Source organism: Glycine max, chromosome 4 (genome assembly GCF_000004515.6).
Source record: "Glycine max cultivar Williams 82 chromosome 4, Glycine_max_v4.0, whole genome shotgun sequence".
NCBI classification, from domain to species: Eukaryota; Viridiplantae; Streptophyta; class Magnoliopsida; order Fabales; family Fabaceae; genus Glycine; species Glycine max.
In genome coordinates, this window is record NC_016091.4 from 30,860,403 (window position 1) to 30,880,406 (window position 20,004).

The 20,004-nt window shown below is 41.0% G+C and overlaps 1 protein-coding gene and 1 non-coding gene across 2 annotated transcripts; both read right to left on the reverse strand.

Annotated features, from left to right (window-relative positions):
* Positions 1 to 4,409: 4,409 nt before the first annotated feature.
* LOC102663551 (uncharacterized) lies at positions 4,410 to 4,880 on the reverse strand. Its single transcript, XM_006579129.1, has one exon. It carries the CDS (start codon positions 4,878 to 4,880, stop codon positions 4,410 to 4,412), a length of 471 nt encoding a protein of 156 aa, XP_006579192.1.
* A 10,744-nt stretch (positions 4,881 to 15,624) lies between these two features.
* LOC113001577 (small nucleolar RNA R71) lies at positions 15,625 to 15,731 on the reverse strand. The gene has a single exon (XR_003266971.1). It is a non-coding gene; the product is annotated as a small nucleolar RNA R71 (small nucleolar RNA).
* Between the last annotated feature and the right edge of the window lie 4,273 nt (positions 15,732 to 20,004).

Consider the following 20,004-nt stretch of genomic DNA (forward strand, 5'->3'; position numbering starts at 1 on the left):
ATTGGTCACTATGAAGTTTGAGCTGAATTTTTTACTGAATTTTCTAGACATCTTTACTAAAATTATAAAAAAAGAACCAAGTGATTAGGATAAAATTAAAAAATAATAAAAATCACACAAGTTGGATGAAAAATCAGTGTCTAGGAAAAAAAAGTGAAAGGGAAGTGTGCTTGTTGTTTTGGCTCGAAATTTGTTCTATAATTGGTGCCTATTTTATACCAATCTAAGTTCTGAAATTTCAATTGAAAATTATTGTGAAAACAAGTACCAAAACTAGAGGTTTCTTGAGTCATTTTTTTAGTTTTTCTACTCTACTCTAGAGCCATTCTAGGTTTCTCTTTGAGTCCTAGCTTGCTTTTGTGTGCTTTTCATTGCTTTAATTGTTGAATAATCCTTGAAAATTTTTCTTGTTAAAACTTTATTGGTTTAGCTTTCATTTCATTTTTTTGGTCTTTGGTTATTGCTTGTCTCTTTGTTTCCTTGTTTGTGAGTTGCCGTATAGGGAATTGGAAAGGAGGATTGGTGCCATCCCTTGAAGAATTTGAGTCAAGAAGCAAAGGGCCAGCCACCTTAAGAGCTATTGGACTAAGAAACTGATGGAAGCTTGCTTGTGGAGCTTCTATGGAGGCGGGATCTTTGAGATTCAATGAGGTCATTCAATGGTGATTTTCCACCATGGAGATGCAGCGGAAGACAATGGAGAAGAGGTGAGAGGAGGCGCCATCCACTAGGGAATAAGCCATGGAAGAAGGAGATTCACCACCAAGATGAGCCTTGGATAAGAAACTTGGAGAGGATGCTTCAATGGAGGAAAAGAAAGAGGGAGAGAAAGAGAGAGGGGGAACACGAAATTGAAGGAAGAAAAAGGGAGAGAAGTTGAACTTTGAGTTGTGTCTCATAAGACTCTCATTCATCAAAGTTACAACAAGTGTTACACATGCTTCTATTTATAGACTAGGTAGCTTCCTTGAGAAGCTTTCTTGGGAAAACTTCCTTGAGAAGCTTCTTTGAGAAAACTTCCTTGAGAAGCTAGAGCTTAGCTACACACACCCCTCTAATAACTAAGCTCACCTTCTTGAGAAGCTTTCTTGAGAAGATTCCTAAAGAAGCTACAACTCAGCTACACACACCCCCTATAATAGCTAAGCTCACCCCCATGCCAAAATACATGAAAATAAAAAAAAGTTCCTACGACAAAGACTACTCAAAACGCCCTGAAATACAAGGCTAAAACCCTATACTACTAGAATGGCCAAAATACAAGGCCCAAAAGAAGAAAAAAACCTATTCTAATATTTACAAAGAAGAGAAGACCCAACCTTGGTCCATGGGCTCAGAAATCTATCCTGGGGTTCATGAGAACCCCAAGGCCTTCTTTAGCAGCTCTAGCCCAATCCTCTTGGAGTCTTCTATCCAATACCCTTGGGGGGGTAGGATTGCATTAGAAGCACTCCAAATTGAGTGAATCACCAAAGAGAGAACAACCACCAAAATTGAGGACCTTTTTGTAATTTTTTTAATTGAGGCCTCTAGAATGTCGTCCTCCTGGTCATGTTGAGGCTCCTGGGCTGTAGAGGCCTCACCCCCTCCCAAAGGAGAAGGCTGGACTCCTGGCCAGGCCATGTTTTGAAGAAACTCCTCGACGCTCATAACTGGCCGCTGCTGGACCACATCCTGCAAACTCTGCATGATCTGGAGCTGGCGCTGATGCAGGCTCTAAGCTCTGAGCGGAGGGACCTGGAAGAACTGGAGCTGTTGGTGGTGGAGGGAGAGGAGAGGTAGAAGGAGCTAATGTAGAAGGAGCTGAGGTAGGGGGAGCTAAAGTAGATGGTGCCTTAGATCCTCTAGCCCTAGATTCTAGCAATTCTTTTTAATATAAGCCAAATTAATTGATGGGCTCAGGGATTCAAAGGTCAGAGAATCAGATGTGACTCCTCGGGCCTTGCATAAAGCAGTAATAAGGGCTGGAAAACCTAGCCTCGAGGAGTCATGTTGTGCGATGAGAGAAATCTGACCTGAGATGAGGGATCCCAAGTTCATATTCATCTGCATTACAAGCCCATAGATTAACTTAGCCCTATCCAAAGTAATATCTAAAGTATGAGATGTCGAGGCTAAGTTAGAAAAAGATAGAACACTCCAGGTATGGGCCAGAGTAGTAAGATTCTTCCTCAAAATCTTCAGAAGTAGCCAATCTGCATTCAGCTCAAATCCGCTCCTAGGGATACATAGATAGGCTGCAAGCGCTTGAGGATCTGGCCTCCACCTGCAGAACCTAGAGTAAGAGGGCAAGCTCTCCCCTTCCTCGATGACCACTGATGTCTTCAAAAAGGTGTTGAGGGCATCATCATCAAATTTAATTAGGTGCCCTCGCACCCTCACCTACTTTGGTGATTTATCTTCAAGGTCATAAAGGTTGGCATATAATTCCTTCACTAATGCTATGTCAATGCTCCCTTTAGAGAAGTTAGTGAGCTCCTTATGCCAATTCCTCCTCTCAATTTCTCTCATAAATTCATCAAATTCTGTAATGTACAACTTCATATTCCTTTCCGGAAGGATCTTCCGGCTAAGGACATTGTCTACGTAGCGGTCCCAGGCATCTTGGGATACAAATGTTGATCTATCATACCTAGCCTGGGACACTGAAGCTGGTGCTTTTCACTTACGGGAAGCCATCTACAAAACAAAAGAATGATAAGACAAGATTAGACAAGATTTATTCAAAGTGAAAAGCAGAAAATAAAATTGAAATTAAGGCTGGGTGCTTAGCTTGACGGTTGCGCTTAGCACGCCTTATGAAATTTTACTCATGAGCTAAGTGCGATAGCCACGCGCTTAGCGGGTGACTTTTTTCTGCAAAAACGCTAAGCCCAATTCCATAATTTATAAAGACAGAGAGGGATTAGCGCTTAGCACTGCAAGGCATGCTTAGCGTTACTACTCTACTAGACAGCACAGGCTTAGCGAGTAGACTCGCTAAGCCCAATTCCAAGAAATATAAAAAAAGAGAGGTAATTGCGCTTGGCGTGACAGGCACGCTTAGCGCACAAGAAAACACAAAAATTCTAAGTGTCTGATACACAACACTCGCTTAGTGCACAGTTGCGCTTAGCAAGTTCAGCAGATAATATGAACTCGCTTAGCGTAGCGAGGCGCTTAGCGCGCTCATCGCGATTTCCAGAAAAAACAGGGGCTTTCTCAGCCCTTCACTTAGGCCCCTATTAGGCCATCTAACCCTAATCAAAACAAGCACATTGCAACCAGGATAAAACCCTAACTCCACTCTAACTAACAACTAACCTAACAGAACTAAGTACTAACAGAAATTCAACCTAACGCTAACTATGTTGACTAACTTAGAGTTTAAAACTAAAAATGAAAATGAATACAAGGTCAAAAAGCTTACTTGGATTTTTGAAAGTAGTTGCAAAAAGGAAGCAGATGCAGGCACTATAGGAATGTGAGCAAAATGCAGATGAATGCAAAGAGTGAGAAAGATGCTTTGTAAGAATGAAATGGTAACTGCCTATGACAATTGTGCCTTATTATTTTTAGCAGTTTCGTATGGCTCGCTTAGCGCACAACCGCGCTTAGCAAGTCCATATGACGTTTGCGTTTTAAAGGCCATACGCTTAGCGCGTCTGCTCGCTAGGCCTAATTCAAAATAAAAAAATACAGAGAAGTTTTTGGGCTTAGTGCGAAGATATGCGCTTAGCGCATTCTGCAGCTCTGATTGGTCCTGCAACTCTCGCTTAGCGGGCCGAGGCGCGCTTAGCGAATATAATGCTCCTTAATTGCAGTGATGGCCGCGCTTAGCACGAATAGGCTCACTTAGCGCAATTTGAAAGAATTAAATTCCAAAGAGGTTTTTGCGCTTAGCGAGTTTGTGCGCTTAGCCCAATTCCAAAAATTAAATTCTAGAGAAGCTATTGGGCTTAGTGCATCAGATGCACTTAGTAAGAACGCTCAGCTAATGATCAGGGATCAATGCGCTTAGCGCAAGCAAGAGCTAGCTTAGCGCGTGAAGACAATGGCGCTTAGCGCGAGTGGTGCGCTTAGCGAGTGGACAATAAAAAAAAATTAAGTTATTTTTCTATCCACAACTTCACAAAAGCTTTTTAACCCCTTTTTCAGTACTAAACATGCTGAATTCATACAATCACAAGCACTTAACTAAATGCAAGAAAAACAAAATTTAAAAAGGGTTGAGTTGCCTCCTAGTAAGCGCTCATTTAACGTCATTAGCTTGACACATAGTTCTTTGTTATCCTGGATCAATCTTGGTTCTCTCCTTCAGAATCTTCTCATCAAACTCCTTCACCTGTAAACAAACATTCTGGTCTAGCAATTTTTTTTTCTTCATTAAATAGATCAAAGCTGATCTGTTGGTCTTCAATACCCATTTCTTACTTTTTCTTCCCCATGTCCACTACACAGCTTGCAGTAGACATAAATGGTTGTCCCAAAATTAAGCGAATATTTGCATCTTCCTCAATGTCCATTACAATGAAGTCAGCAGGAAAGATAAGATGTTTTACCCGAACCAAAACATCCTCAATCACTCCATAAGGTCTGGTGATGGAGCGATCTGCTAACTGTAAAGTCATCCTAGTAGGCATTATCTCCAACTCTCCAAGTCTCCGGCACATGGAAAGTCGCATCAAATTAATACTGGCTCCCAAATCAATAAGAGTTTTGCCAACAAAAACTTCACCTATAGAACAAGGTATAGTGACACTATCAGGATCTTTATGTTTTGGTGGAAGGATACGTTGAATTACGGCACTGCAGTTTCCCTCCACAACTATGGTGTCACTATGGATGTACTTGTTCTTCCTAGTTAGCATGTCTTTAAGAAATTTAGCATAGAGCGACATCTGCTATAGAGCTTCTCCAAAGGGCATGTAGTTTCTAGCTTCTTGAAAATATCCATAAATCTAGCTAGATGTCTTTCTTTTTCTTTCCTAGAAGGTACCAAAGGATATGGTACTTCTCTCCCTTCAGCTGAAGATGCTTCTTTCTTTTTCTCTTTAGCACAGTCACTCTTGCTTTTTCTCTTCTCGTCTTTTCTCTCTTTTTCTTTTTCATTTTTCTCATTTTTTTTCATTTTCTTTTTCTGTCTTTCTTTTTCTTTTTCCTTCTTTTCCTTCTCACTTATTTATTTTTCACTCACAATTATTGGTATCTCCTTCTACTGATCATCTTTTACTTCCACTTCTTCCTTAGTCTCACTCAAAGGTTCCAACACTGGGTCAATTTTTGGTTTAGTCACCAGCTGTTGTTTTTCTTCACCTATCCTCTTCTCACCTTTATTCATGTTCACCATTTTGCTTCTAGTCATAACAGCCTTGCACTCCTCCTTAGGATTCCTCTCTATGTTGGCTCCAAAGCTGCTTAACAGTCGGTCTGCCAATTGTTTTGCCAACTGTCCCACCTGGACTTTCTAGATTCTTGATGGCTGACTCTATGCTATTTTGATTGGACATGGATACTTGCATGAATTGAGCAAGAGTCTATTCCAGCTTTGTTGTTCTATCATAAAGACTAGGCCCTTGTTGCTGTGACCTGGTAGATGGTCCACCCTGGTCTTTATTGAACTGATTGCCAGGGTGAGTTCTCCACTATCCCTGGTGCTGATTATATTGTTGGCCATGTTGAAATCCAGAATACCCACCTACATTTAAGTTTGGTCTTGGCTGGTTCCCCATATTGTTCACTTCATGTGCTGTATCTTCTGTGGGAATGCAACAACCATAATTATGTGCTCCACCACATATAACACAACCTGCAACCAGCAAAACAAAATAGGTTGAAGGTTATCCAGAATGTAATTGGGTTGGCAACTTACTCAATGTTTCTGTTAATGCTTCAAGTTGCTTGGATAACAACCTGTTCTGTGCCAACAATGTGTCCTGTGATGTGAGCTCCAGCAGGCTTCTTTTGGTTGGGATGTGTGCTCTATCACGTAAAATTGCATGGTCACTAGCAGCCATATTTTTAATCAATTCCATGGCTTCTTCAGGGGTTTTCAATTTTATTTCTCCCCCTGCAGAAGCATCTAAAAGCTGCTTGGATTGTGGCCTTAACCCTTCAATGAAAATATTGAGCTGGATTGGTTCTAAAAATCCATGAGTGGGCGTCTTTCTTAGTAACCCACAAAATCTTTCCAAAGCCTCACTCAAGGACTCGTCTGGAAATTGATGAAAGGATGAGATGGCAACTTTTCCTTCAGCTATCTTAGACTCTGGAAGTATTTCTTCAAGAATTTTTCAACCACTTCATCCCAAGTCTTAAGACTATTACCTTTAAATGAATGGAGCCATCTTTTCGCCTCTCCAGACAAAGAAAATGAAAACAAGCTCAATGTAACAACATCCTCAAGCACACCAGCTATTCTGACAGTATTACTTATCTCAATATAGGTAGCTAGATGTGCATACGGGTCTTCATTGGGTAGACCATGAAACAAATTGTTTTGAATCAACTGAATTAATGGATGTGGATAGGTTATATTCTGAGCTTGTACCTCTGGCCGCGCAATGCTTGTGAAGAATTATGGCATAGAAGTACTTGAATAATCTTCCAGGGTCACTCGCCATGGCTCATCAGCCATGATATTGGCTTCAATTAATACTGTGTGAGATTCCTCTTGTTTTGGAAAACTAGAAGATGCCTCGGATGATATAGGTTCTTCCTGAATTATTGTTGCCTCAATGTCATGCAAAAGCTTTCTATTTCTTTCTACGTTCCTTTTCCCACAAGTTGCATTAATTTCCAAGTCTATGGGAATCAAAACACCTGCAAAAGACCTTCTTTGCATGCAAAACAAGCAAAACAATTGTTAACCAATTCCAAAGAACAATGAATTATGCAATAAATAAATCTTCACAAAATAAACAATGGAAAAAAATATATAACAAATAAATGCCTGCAATTTGAACTAAAGTTTTCTAAATAAAAAGAAGATTCCCCGGCAATGGCGCCAAAATACTTGTTTCCACCCCTAGGAATACTACTTGTTTGTGTGGGTGCGAAATCTACCAGCAAGTGCACCGGATCATCAAGTAAATAATTAAAACGGAATGATCCGAGTATCAAACTCAGGGAACCTGTTTTACTTGGAAAAGTGTCATTCAAAATACAGCTGTTTGTAAAAAGAATTAAGTATCATGAATTGAAAACAAAGGTATATTCTATTGTAATCAAAGAAATATTAAACGTGAAAAATTGAGTGTGAAAACAGATAAGTAAAAGCGTTGGTTCCTTCCACTGAGATACTTGATGCAATTAGGATTTTTCTCTATTTGAAATTATTCCTGTGTTCTATGCCGAGGACAAAAATACCAACACCGATGTCTCGTGAGTTTAAACTAATTTAAACTAAACTTCGTTCATAGATGTCTCTTGTTGAACTTAGCCTAATTTAAACAGCATTATAAGCACAACATAATAAAAACTAGAGCCCTGCACACTATATCTAGCACTATAGTTATCTAGCCCTGCTCTATCAAGTTCCAAGGAAATAGTACATTTGTCAATGCTAAAGTTCCTAACAGCACACACCAATCGGTGATCAAACCACAAGCATGCATACAATAAGCTTAGATAGAAACATTGAACACATGAAAACAACCTCAAATAGATAATAAAAATATTTACATCAAGTTCTCAGTAAAAATTCCCAACAAAGGATTTTAGCCCTCCCTTACAAGGGAGCAACTTTCACAAAAAGGAGAAGGGTTTCAGAGAAAATACCAGATTACAAAGCAATGGGGATGTCTCCTCCACCTCTAAGAACCTAGAAAATAACTCTAAAACCTAGAATCTACCTAAAAGTTAGGACATTTGCTTCCTTGCTCAGCTTTTCCTTTGTTCTCTGCACACAATTCACAGTCAATTCAGACCTCTTTCACGTCATCACACTCTTTTTTTTTCCTATGCAAATCAGGCTTAAAAAGGCTTTCTGACCTCGAAGGCGCGCTTAGTGCCACTCTCATGCTTAGTGCGAGTAAGTGATATTTGGCTTAGCGCCAATCTTGCGCTTAGCGCAGAAGAGACAATCGCCTCGCTTAGCGAGCTGCATACGCGCTAAGCGCGTGCTGGCGTGGAAGAATTCTCTTCAGGCTTATCCTCATGCGCTAAGGCACTACTATCTCGCTTAGCGGTTTGGTCTCGCTAAGCGCATGGTTCAGGCTTAACGAGACAACACTTTTTGAACCTTCATAATTTTCTCCTTTTTACCAGAAATTGAAGTGAAATTTACATTAAATTCAATAGGAAGGCTTCTACTGAGCACAAATCAAAACTAAACTAGAAATATTTACAATCCTACCAAAAAATAACCATAAATTAGGAGATTCATTTACATTTTGGAAACTTTTCTATACAAAAATTAGTCGTAAAAGATGACTAACACTTTCCCAAGAGCTCTGAGACAAGTTAAAAATATCTAGTAGTAGCAGTTGACTATTTCACAAAGTGGGTCGAGGTCGAAACACTTGCCACAATAATTTCTAAAAGTATTGAAAACTTTGTGTTCAGACAAATAATTTGCAAGTTCGGGAATCCCGATGTCATAGTAACTAACTATGACACTCAATTCGTTGATAGACAATTCCACAATTGTTATCAAGGCTGAACATTAAGCAAAGGTTCACCTCTATAGAGCATCCTCAAACAAACGGACAAGCTGAGGTAGAAAATTGGATTATTCTATGTGGATTAAGGAAAAGAGTAAAAGAAACTAAAGGAAGCTGGATAGAGCAACTGCCACATGTCTTATGGCCATACTGGACCATATAAGAGAAACACCATTCAAGATGCTATACAAGACTAAAATGGCCATTCTTGTGGAAGTAGGAGAACTAACCTTTAGAATTGAAAATTTGTATCTGAACCACAATGAAGGAAATCTCATAGTCGAGCTTAACCTCATTGAAGAAAACAGAAAGGTGGTTGCCATAAGAGATATGGCACTGAAAAGAAAAATAGTGGCCAGGTACAACAAAAAGGTCATCCCACACACCTTTGAAGAAGAAGATTTAGTCTTACACAAAGCCATCGTCGACGGAAAAAATAATCACCACGAAAAACTCACAGAAAATTGGAAAGGACCTTACAGGGTGTCACAACCTACCCTTCGGCGGGAGGGCGACGCGAGACTCGCGGGATGCGTGTTCCACGAAAGGAATACGCGCGGAGTCGCCACCAACGTTTATTTGAGGAAAACGTCGGAAAAACCGGAAAAGACGCGATCTACGAACTTTTAAGTGAAAAGGTTCGGGAGTTGTATTTACGCACGGGGAAGGTATTAGCACCCCACACGTCCGTCCCAAGGGACGACAGCCTTTAATCGAATGTGCAAACATGACTTTGATTTTTATGTTCCCTTTTTATGTCTTTATATCCTTTATACCCTTTATTATTTTTTTTCTCTTTTGTGGTCGACAAGGGTGTTTCCCTTTGTTCCTACGTATTCCTCAATTTGTGATGAGGAAATCAGACCTACGTAGTTCTTTCTTATCAAGCGATTCTTTTTTTACTCAAGAGGTGATCATTTTAAGGCGTTGGACCTTAAAAATGATCCATTTTACTTAGTGAGAAATTGAAAGGACAAACTTCAAAAACCTATTTTTGTGGACGAGCTTGACTAGGCGAGTTGATTTTAGCCTTAGCTTCACTTTAGTTATTAGTCAATTCGGTTAAGAATGAGAAATCCCAAAGACAAAACGTCCGATTGATTTTCCGCTTTATTTTACTAAAAGATGTTTTTTGATTATTATATTATTATTTACCTCTTTTTGATTTCCAACGTGGTTACGGCACGACCGAACGGTCGGAATTCATTTTAACCGAAGTTAACGGATAATACAATTCAAATGATCGGTGGAAATTTGTTTTATTTTTAGGTTAAGCGAGAAATGACTTAAGTAAAATGGCTTAAGCACGTCAAGAGGGGGTATAAAAAGTAAATGAAATGGGAATAAAAATACACGAAACACAATGTGGACCACCATGGGTACATAGAATGAATCGAAGAGCTTGGTTCGAGGTACTTACCCGTTGAAGATCGAAGAACGATGAAGAACGAATGAAGAACATCGAAGAACGGTCAAAAACTTTCACGAAATTCCTTACGGAAAACGTTTCGGAAGCGCCTCGGCTTAGATTTTCTTCACGGAAACAATTTTTCCAAGCAAATTCGAAAGAGAGAGAAGTGCCTAAGGGGCTGAACCCTTTTCTTCTTCACTTCCTCCCCTATTTATAGCAAAATAGGGGAGGTGGTTGCCGCCCAGCTCGTCTAGGCGAGCCAGGTTGCTTCCTCCAGAAGCAACAGCCTTCTGGAGGAATATTCTGGAGGGCCCAAGTGGGCCTGGGTGCTATTTGCACCCCTATTTTTACTAAGTACACCCCCTCTGCTTTTTTTTGGTGATTCTTTTTTCGTAAAGTTACGGAAACTTACGAATTTCGTAACGATACTTGTTTTCTTTCCGTAATGTTACGGAACCTTGCGGATTACATAATCATCCCCTTTTTGACTTACGGAATGTTACAGAACCTCACTTAATTATGCAACGATGCTTCCATTTGATTTCCGGTGTGTCACGGAAACTTACGGATTGCGCATCAATATTTTATGGTTTTCCGGCATGTCCTGGAATTTCACAAATAGCCTAATGATGGGTGCCAAGCACCTCACAAGGACCAAAGAAAAGTCGCATGTCATCAAGCAAAGGTCCCCGGACGAAATTAGGGTATGACAGTTGCCCCTCTTTACTTGTCTTTTATTGGAGATAAAATGAAAGTAAAGATAAGACACTAATTTCGTTCCTCTCGATTTGACGAGAGTTGCAGGTGACCATAAAATCTCCACATGCAAATGGCTTGTTGTTCCCGGAATTTCAAAAATTGCCTAATGATGGGTGCCAAGCACCTCACAAGGACCAAAGAAAGGGCGCATGTCATCAAGCAAAGGTCCCCGGACGAAATTAGGGTATGACACTAATTTCGTTCCTCTCGGTTGACGAGAGTCGCGGGTGACCATAAAATTTCCGCCTGCAAATGACTTGTTGTTCCCGGAGGAACAAAAGGTGCAGAAGACTATGTCAGTCTCTACATGCTATCAAGCGTTCTGTCTTACAGATAGCAAAAGAATGTTTATACGGATAACCACTCGGGTATTTCCGCCCGTCAGCGTGACTCAAAAGTCAATATGACAGATCTTGTGAGTGCGGAAGATGATGTAAATCTCCGCGTGTCAACGGGCTTGTCGACCGCGATTGACGAAGGGTGCAGAATGACCACATTGGCCTCTGCTTGTCATCGGGCCTGTCGCCTCTGGATGAGAAAAGGGTGCGGATAACCGTAAGGTGTCTCCGCGTGTCATCGGGCCCGCCGCCTCTGGATGACAAAAGGGTGCGGATAACCGTAAGGTGTCTCCGCGTGTCATCGGGCCCGCCGCCTCTGGATGACAAAGGGTGCAGAATGACCAAATTTTGTCTCTGTGCGCCATCGGACACGGCTGTGTCTGAATGGCAAAGGGGTGCGGAATGACCAAATTTTGTCTCCGCTTGTCATCGGGCCCGCCGCCTCTGGATGACAAAGGGTGCAGAATGACCAATTTTTGTCTCTGCGTGCCATTGGACACGACTGTGTCTGAATGGCAAAGGGGTGCGGAATGACCAAATTTTGTCTTCGCATGTCATCGGGCCCGCCGCCTCTGGATGACAAAGGATGCAGAATGACTAATTTTTGTCTCTGTGCGCCATCGGACACGACTGTGTCTGAATGGCAAAGGGGTGCGGAATGACCAAAGTTTGTCTCCGCGTGTCATCGGGCCCGCCGCCTCTGGATGACAAAGGGTGCAGAATGACCAATTTTTGTCTCTGCGCACCATCGGACACGACTGTGTCTGAATGGCAAAGGGGTGCGGAATGACCAAATTTTGTCTCCGCATGTCACATGACCTCAGGGTCAATATGACAGATCTTGTGGGGCGGCCGACAAAAGCAAGGCTCTTGCTCCTACGTATCCTCCAATGAGGAACTCAGACCTACGTAGTTCTAGATAACTTGTGAGACTTGAAAAAGTCTCCACCGGAAGATGCTGACATCTCCGGAAAGGGCGCAGATGACCACATTGGCCTCTGCTCATCAATCACACTTGGGGTCACTGAATGACGAGGTGCGGATAACCGTAAGGTGTCTCCGCGGGTTACCAGATCTTGGGTCATGGTAACAAAAAGCGGTGTGGTCGACAAAAGCAAGGCTTTTGCTCCTACGTATCCTCCAATGAGGAACTCAGACCTACGTAGTTCTGGATAACTTGTGAGACTTGAAAAAGTCTCGGTGTTTTCTTCACTAAAAATGCAAACATGCTTTAGCAAAGAGACAAATATTCCAACTGATTAGAGCAGCATATGCTTTTTTGAGTGAAAAAAAACAATGCGTTTACCGGGGAAGGAGAGTATGTTGATGAAATCCCCCATAACCATAAATGAGATTTTGGATGTTTAGCATTTCATTTCTAAATGACCATTTAGAGGAAACACTGGGTTCGACAAAATAGAAGAAAATCACTCAAAGTGTATCAATCTCGCACAGGTAAGTGTTTCATCCTAATTCTGAACCATAGATATGTCATGACTTGATTTTGCAATTTATTTCCTATCAAATCAAAAATTACATGCGTGATCATGGATCAATAGGACTTCCCTTGGGAATGGGTTCTTTTGATGGGTTTTTCGGCTTTTGTGTGTTTTTGGCTTTTGATTTTTTGGTTGGCTTTTTCCTTTTCTGTTTTTGTTTAGTGCGGGGCGAAAAAGTCGCTAGCGCACAAGATTTTGGTTGGCAATTAAAGGGGGAATACCATTTTAGGTCGTGGTTTCCTTTCCTTCTTTTGTTCATTTGGTGACAATTCTGTATTGTTCAGACATTGTCTAGTCCAAGGACCTCTCTGCACATTTCTTCTGGTTTCTTTGACCAGGAGCTTTCTTCTTGATGTGCCATCATTTTCTTCTATTTTCTAAACCCTTTTTGCACCATTTTAATTATTGATTGGTCTTAATTGTCAATTAATTAGGCAGTTTTATTATTTGGGCTCATTTAGCTAATTTGATGTTTTTAATCTAATTTCAGGAATTAATGAAACATTGGGCTTAATCCGGATTTTGGTTGTGGACTTGAAGAGGGCAAATAAAGCAGCGCTTACCTTAGTTAATTTCTAATTAGGAAATTTCGCAATTTTATTTTATGTTGTTCAGTGTTTATTTCGTTTTGGGCCAGAGTATTGTAATAGGGCCCAGTGACTCTGAGTGACTCTTTTTAAATAGTTGCCTTGGGATTCGTGCAGGGCATTCTATTCTGTTATGCTATTCATTATTCAGAGCTTTGTTTTAGGGTTTTCGTTTTTCTGTTTTGACGTTTCTGAGTTCGTAATGCAATTTTACGTTTTCTGCCTCTAATTACGAGTTCATTCTTGCTTCTTCTACTTTCATTTACGTTTCTGTTCATTTACGTTTCTGTTCATTTACGTTCTTGTTCATTTACGTTTCTGCTTCATGTTTCATTTGCGTTTTCTGTTTGAATCCATGGAAGGCTAGATTTTCTGGTGTTGTTTCCTTTTGAGGACGAAGCCCAACTCTCTTTGAGGTTTCGTTTGTAATGTGGTTTCCTGACAGTTTTCCCTTCACCAGTTATCCCAATTTCGTGAATATTAATCAGTGCACGCTTCGTGTTCGATTAATTGCCTCTGAGCCTAACTTGCGTTCATGCTTAATGGACGAAGGGCTAACTGGTGTATGTGGTGCCTAATCACGTATTGAAAACCCTAAGTTGATTTTCGCTTAGTAAATTGAAATAGGGTTGGATTAAGTGGTTGACTGTTAGGGACGAATTCTCCATAACCCAGGATAAGAGAGTGGCTTCTGAATCAGAGGAAACAACCCGTTTTTAGTATTAGTAGTTTCGTATTCCATTTTATTTGTTCTACTCTTTAATTACCAAACAACCAAACCCCCCCCCCCCCCATCGTTACTGTTACTGCAAGTATATTATGAACATTTGGCTTGTCACTGCTCGTTGGGAAACGACCTAGGATCACTTCCTAGTTACTGCATTTTCATGTTTATTTGATTCGGGTACGGCCTCGATCAAATTTGGCGCCGTTGCCGGGGAGCAGTATCCAAAGGTTCATAATAGCTAGCTAGTGCTGTGTGTTTAATCCTTTCGTGTTTTATGTTTAATTGTTAGTATTGTGTTAGTATGTGTGTTAGTGTTGATTAGTGTCCTGGTATTTTGTTTAATGTGTGTTCTGTTTCAGTTTTACCATTAAGCGTTTCCCCTGTTTCAGTCTTGGGTGTTTTGCTGTGAAGATTGTGCTTGAAAACAGAGTAGTAGTAGAAATCAGCTTGCGGAAAAACAGAGTAGTAGTAGAAATCAATTAGAGACGGATTTTAGCGACCACCCATGCTGAATTAATTGGGATTTTTTGTTTTAGTAGCTAGGGTTGTTATTTTTGGCTGAATTTTTTTGTGGTAACTTCTTTTAATCCATATTTTGTGGGAAAAATAGCTAGAGCCTTTAGTTTGGTCAGATTTGAAAGTTCCAAAAAACTAGCAAATTTTGTGTTTGTCAAAACTTCAAACGGCCATAACTTTTGCTCCGGTTATCAGAATCGCAATTATTATATATGCATTTGGGGTAGAAAAAAATTTCCTACGCCGTGGCAGCCTGCCGTAGGCTAGCTGAGGTCTCCATCATCCAAAAAAAGCGATTCTGTCAAAAGTTTTTTTATTTTTCAAGTTTTATTCACTTATTTTTCTTAACCTACCAATTTTAACTTTCATAGTTAGACTTTGAATTTTTGCCTGAAATTTTTTGTGCTATCTTATCATCATTTTATAAGGTTGCTCACAAAATTTCAAGTCATTTGGATATCTTTTGAGGGTAGCTGTAGTTCAAACCTACACCTTTATTTACATGACAAGGCAACTAGTTGTGTGCATGCTGAATGTAGTGTATGACTAGAGACAATCCATCTGACTTACAACCCTTTGATCCTGAGATAGATAGGACATTTCATAGATTAGTTAGGCATCATTTTATACCTTTTGATCATTCTGAGCATTCCATAACTGGTGAATCTGTGCATTCTGTTATTGGTGATTTTGAACATCCTGATCTTGAGCATTATAATTCTGAGCATTCTGATTCTGAGCATTCTGATTTTGCACATTCTGAGAACATGGCACAACCTCCACCTCGTGAGAGGACTCTAAGGGAAATGGCTGCACCTGATTTCACCTACGAAAGCTTGTGCATCCAATACCCTGATGAGGATGTCCCATATGTTCTTAAGACTGGACTGATTCATTTGCTTCCAAAGTTTCATGGCCTTGCAGGTGAAGACCCGCACAAACATTTGAAAGAATTTGACATTGTCTGCTCCACCATGAAACCCCCAGATGTCCAAGAGGATCACATATTTCTGAAGGCTTTTCCTCATTCATTAGAGGGAGTGGCAAAGGACTGGCTGTATTACCTTGCTCCAAGGTCCATCACGAGCTGGGATGACCTTAAGAGAGTATTCTTAGAAAAAGTTTTCCCTGCTTCTAGGACCACAACCATCAGGAAGGATATCTCAGGTATTAGACAACTCAGTGGAGAGAGCCTGTATGAGTACTGGGAGAGATTTAAGAAACTATGTGCCAGTTGCCCCCACCATCAGATTTCAGAACAACTTCTTCTCCAATATTTTTATGAAGGACTCAGTAATATGGAGAGAAGTATGATAGATGCTGCCAGTGGTGGAGCCCTTGGAGACATGACTCCTGCTGAAGCCAGAAATTTAATTGAGAAGATGGCCTCCAACTCCCAGCAGTTTAGCGCCAGAAATGATGCCATAGTCATTAGAGGAGTGCATGAGGTAGCTACAAACCCATCTGCATCATCTGAAACTAAGAAGCTTGAAGGCAAACTGGATGCGTTGGTCAACTTGGTAACCCAGCTGGCCTTGAATCAGAAATCTGTACCTGTCGCAAGGGTTTGTGGTTTGTGCTCCTCTGCTGACCACCATACAGACCTTTGCCCTTCCATGCAGCAACCTGGAGCAATTGAGCAGCCTGAAGCTTATGCTGCAAATATTTACAACAGACCTCCTCAACCTCAGTAGCAAAATCAACCACAGCAGAACAATTATGACCTTTCTAGCAACAGATACAACCCTGGATGGAGGAATCACCCTAACCTCAGATGGTCCAGCCCTCAGCAACAACAGCAGCCTGCTCCTTCCTTCCAAAATGCTGCTGGCCCAAGCAGACCATACATTCCTCCACCAATCCAACAACATCAACAACCCCAGAAACAGCCAACAGTTGAGGCCCCTCCACAACCTTCCCTCGAAGAACTTGTGAGGCAAATGACTATGCAGAACATGCAGTTTCAGCAAGAGACCAGAGCCTCCATTCAAAGCTTAACCAATCAGATGGGACAATTAGCTACTCAATTGAATCAACAAGAGTCCCAGAATTCTGACAAGCTGCCTTCTCAAGCTGTCCAAAACCCCAAAAATGTCAGTGCCATTTCATTGAGGTCGGGAAAGCAATGTCAAGGACCTCAACCCGTAGCACCTTCCTCATCTGCAAATGAACCTGCCAAACTTCACTCTATTCCAGAAAAAGGTGATGACAAAAATTTACCTAACAATTTCTGTGCAGGTGAATCTTCTTCCACAGGTAATTCTGATTTGCAGAAGCAGCACATTCCCCCTCTTCCATTCCCTCCAAGAGCAATTTCCAACAAAAAAATGGAAGAGGCAGAGAAAGAGATCTTGGAAACGTTTAGAAAGGTAGAGGTAAACATACCTCTGTTGGATGCAATAAAGCAAATTCCAAGATATGCCAAATTCTTGAAGGAGATGTGCACTAATAAGCGGAAGCTTAAAGGAAGTGAACGGATTAGCATGGGCAGAAATGTCTCCGCATTGATTGGTAAATCTGTTCCTCAAATTCCTGAAAAATGCAAAGATCCAGGTACATTCAGCATACCTTGTATCATAGAGAATAGTAAGTTTGACAATGCCATGCTAGATTTAGGAGCTTCTGTTAGTGTTATGCCTCTGTCAATTTTTAATTCTCTATCTCTAGGTCCCTTGCAGTCAACTGATGTGGTAATTCATTTAGCTAATAGAAGTGTTGCCTATCCTGTTGGTTTCATAGAAGATGTCTTAGTTAGAGTTGGTGAACTGATTTTCCCTGTTGATTTTTATATCTTGAATATGGAAGATGGATTTTCTCAAGGTTCAGTTCCCATCATTCTAGGCAGACCCTTTATGAAAACTGCTAGAACTAAGATAGATGTTTATGCAGGCACACTGTCCATGGAGTTTGGTGATATAACTGTTCATTTTAATATTCTGGATGCTATGAAATACCCATCTGAAGATCTTTCTGTATTTCGTGCTGAAATAATTGACCATGTTGTTGATGAATACATGACTGATCTTTATTCTAATCTGCATGCCTCTCACTCTTCATGCATTGAGTCTGAAATTGTACTTGATCATATGTCTGAATTTGATGCTGAGAGTGAATCTGCGAGTGATATTGATTGCATGCCTGGTGGTGGTGTTTTACCTCTTGAGATTGATTTTATAGAGTCAGATAGGACTAACCATGTTTCAGGAAGTACACATACCTCTGATTTTCTTTATGAGGTAAAGGCTGAGAAACCATCTCCTTCTACCACTGTCCAGCCGACCACACCAGAATTGAAGCCTCTGCCATCAAATTTAAAATACGCTTACTTGGATGATAGCAAGAGTTTTCCAGTGATTATATCTGCCTCCCTTGCTGATGAGCAAGAGGAGAAGTTGTTGTCAGTTCTCAAGAAGCATAAGAAGGCTATAGGCTGGACCCTGGCGGACATTCCTGGTATTAGCCCATCCACATGTATGCATCGAATAAATTTAGAGGATGGAGCTAAACCAGTAAGACAGCCACAGAGAAGACTCAACCCGGTGATTCTTGATGCAGTGAAGAAGGAGATAACCAAGCTTTTGCAAGCTGGAATCATTTATCCTATCTCCGACAGCCAATGGGTGAGTCCCGTCCAGGTAGTCCCGAAAAAGACTGGCCTCACAGTGATCAGAAATGAGAAGGAGGAGCTGATTCCTACTTGGGTGCAGAACAGTTGGAGAGTCTGCATTGACTATAGGAGGCTGAACCAGGTTACCAAAAAGGACCATTTTCCCCTGCCATTCATTGACCAGATGCTTGAACGCCTGGCAGGTAAATCCCACTACTGTTTCCTTGATGGTTTTTCTGGTTATATGCAAATTACTATTGCTCCTGAGGATCAGGAAAAGACCACATTCACCTGCCCCTTCGACACTTTTGCTTATAGGAGGATGCCTTTCGGCTTGTGCAATGCCCCTGGTACCTTCCAAAGGTGCATGATTAGTATTTTCAGTGATTTTTTAGAAAATTTCATAGAGGTGTTTATGGATGATTTCACTGTATATGGATCCTCTTTTGATGGTTGTTTGAATAGTTTGGAAAAAGTTTTGAATAGATGCATTGAAACTAACCTTGTTCTAAATTTTGAAAAATGTCATTTTATGGTTGAGCAAGGTATAGTTTTAGGCCACATTATTTCCAATAAGGGCATTGAAGTAGATCCTGCAAAAATTTTTGTTATTTCACAATTGCCTTACCCCTCTTGTGTGCGAGAGGTGCGATCTTTTCTTGGTCATGCAGGATTCTACAGGCGCTTTATAAGGGATTTTAGCAAAGTAGCCCTTCCACTGTCCAACTTGTTGCAAAAGGAGGTGGAGTTTGACTTTAATGACAGATGCAAAGAGGCTTTTGATTGCCTCAAAAGAGCGTTGACTACCACCCCCATCATCCAAGCACCCGATTGGACAACCCCTTTTGAGCTTATGTGTGATGCATCAAATTATGCATTGGGGGCTGTCCTTGCTCAGAAAATTGATAAATTGCCCAGGGTGATATATTATGCTTCTAGGACTTTAGATGCTGCCCAAGCAAATTATACTACTACTGAGAAAGAGCTTCTAGCCATAGTTTTTGCTCTTGAAAAATTTCGATCTTATTTGCTTGGTACTCGCATTATTGTTTATACTGACCATGCAGCTCTAAAGTACTTGTTGAAGAAGGCTGATTCTAAGCCTAGGTTGATCCGATGGATGCTCTGGCTCCAAGAGTTTGACTTGGAGATCCGTGATAGGAGCGGAGCACAAAATCTAGTTGCTGATCATTTGAGTCGGATCGAACGTGTCTCTGATGCAGATTCACCTATTCGGGATGATTTCCCGGATGATCATTTGTATATATTGTATAGTATTTCTGACTCTCTTTCTGCTCCCTGGTTTGCTAACATTGTCAATTATTTAGTTGCCTCTGTTTTTCCTCCCTTAGCATCTAAGGCCCAAAAAGATCAGATTAAAAGTGATGCTAAGCATTTTATTTGGGATGACCCCTACTTGTGGAAATTGTGCAGTGATCAGGTCATTAGACGGTGCATTCTAGATCATGAGACTGACTCAGTCCTGCAGTTCTATCATTCTTCCGCACCGGGAGGTCATCTGGGTGTTCAAAGGACAGCTCGCAAAGTGCTTGATTGTGGTTTTTATTGGCCCACCATCTTTAAAGATGCGTGGAAGATCTGCAGCACTTGTGAGCAGTGTCAGAGAGCAGGAAATACACTTACATGGCGACAACAAATGCCTCAGCAACCTATGCTATTCTGTGAGGTGTTTGATGTCTGGGGTATAGATTTCATGGGTCCTTTTCCTGTCTCTTTTGGTTATGTTTATATTCTCCTTGCAGTTGATTATGTTTCAAAATGGGTGGAAGCCAAGCCCACTAGAACTAATGATGCTAAAGTTGTCGCAGACTTTGTCAGGTCTAATCTGTTTTGCAGGTTTGGAGTACCTAAAGCAATTGTTAGTGATCAAGGAACCCATTTTTGCAACAGGACAATG

What these genes read in the sequence shown, in the direction of transcription:
- LOC102663551 (XM_006579129.1), bottom strand. Translation starts at nt 4,880, where the DNA reads ATGTCGCTCTATGCTAAATTTCTTAAAGACATGCTAACTAGGAAGAAC.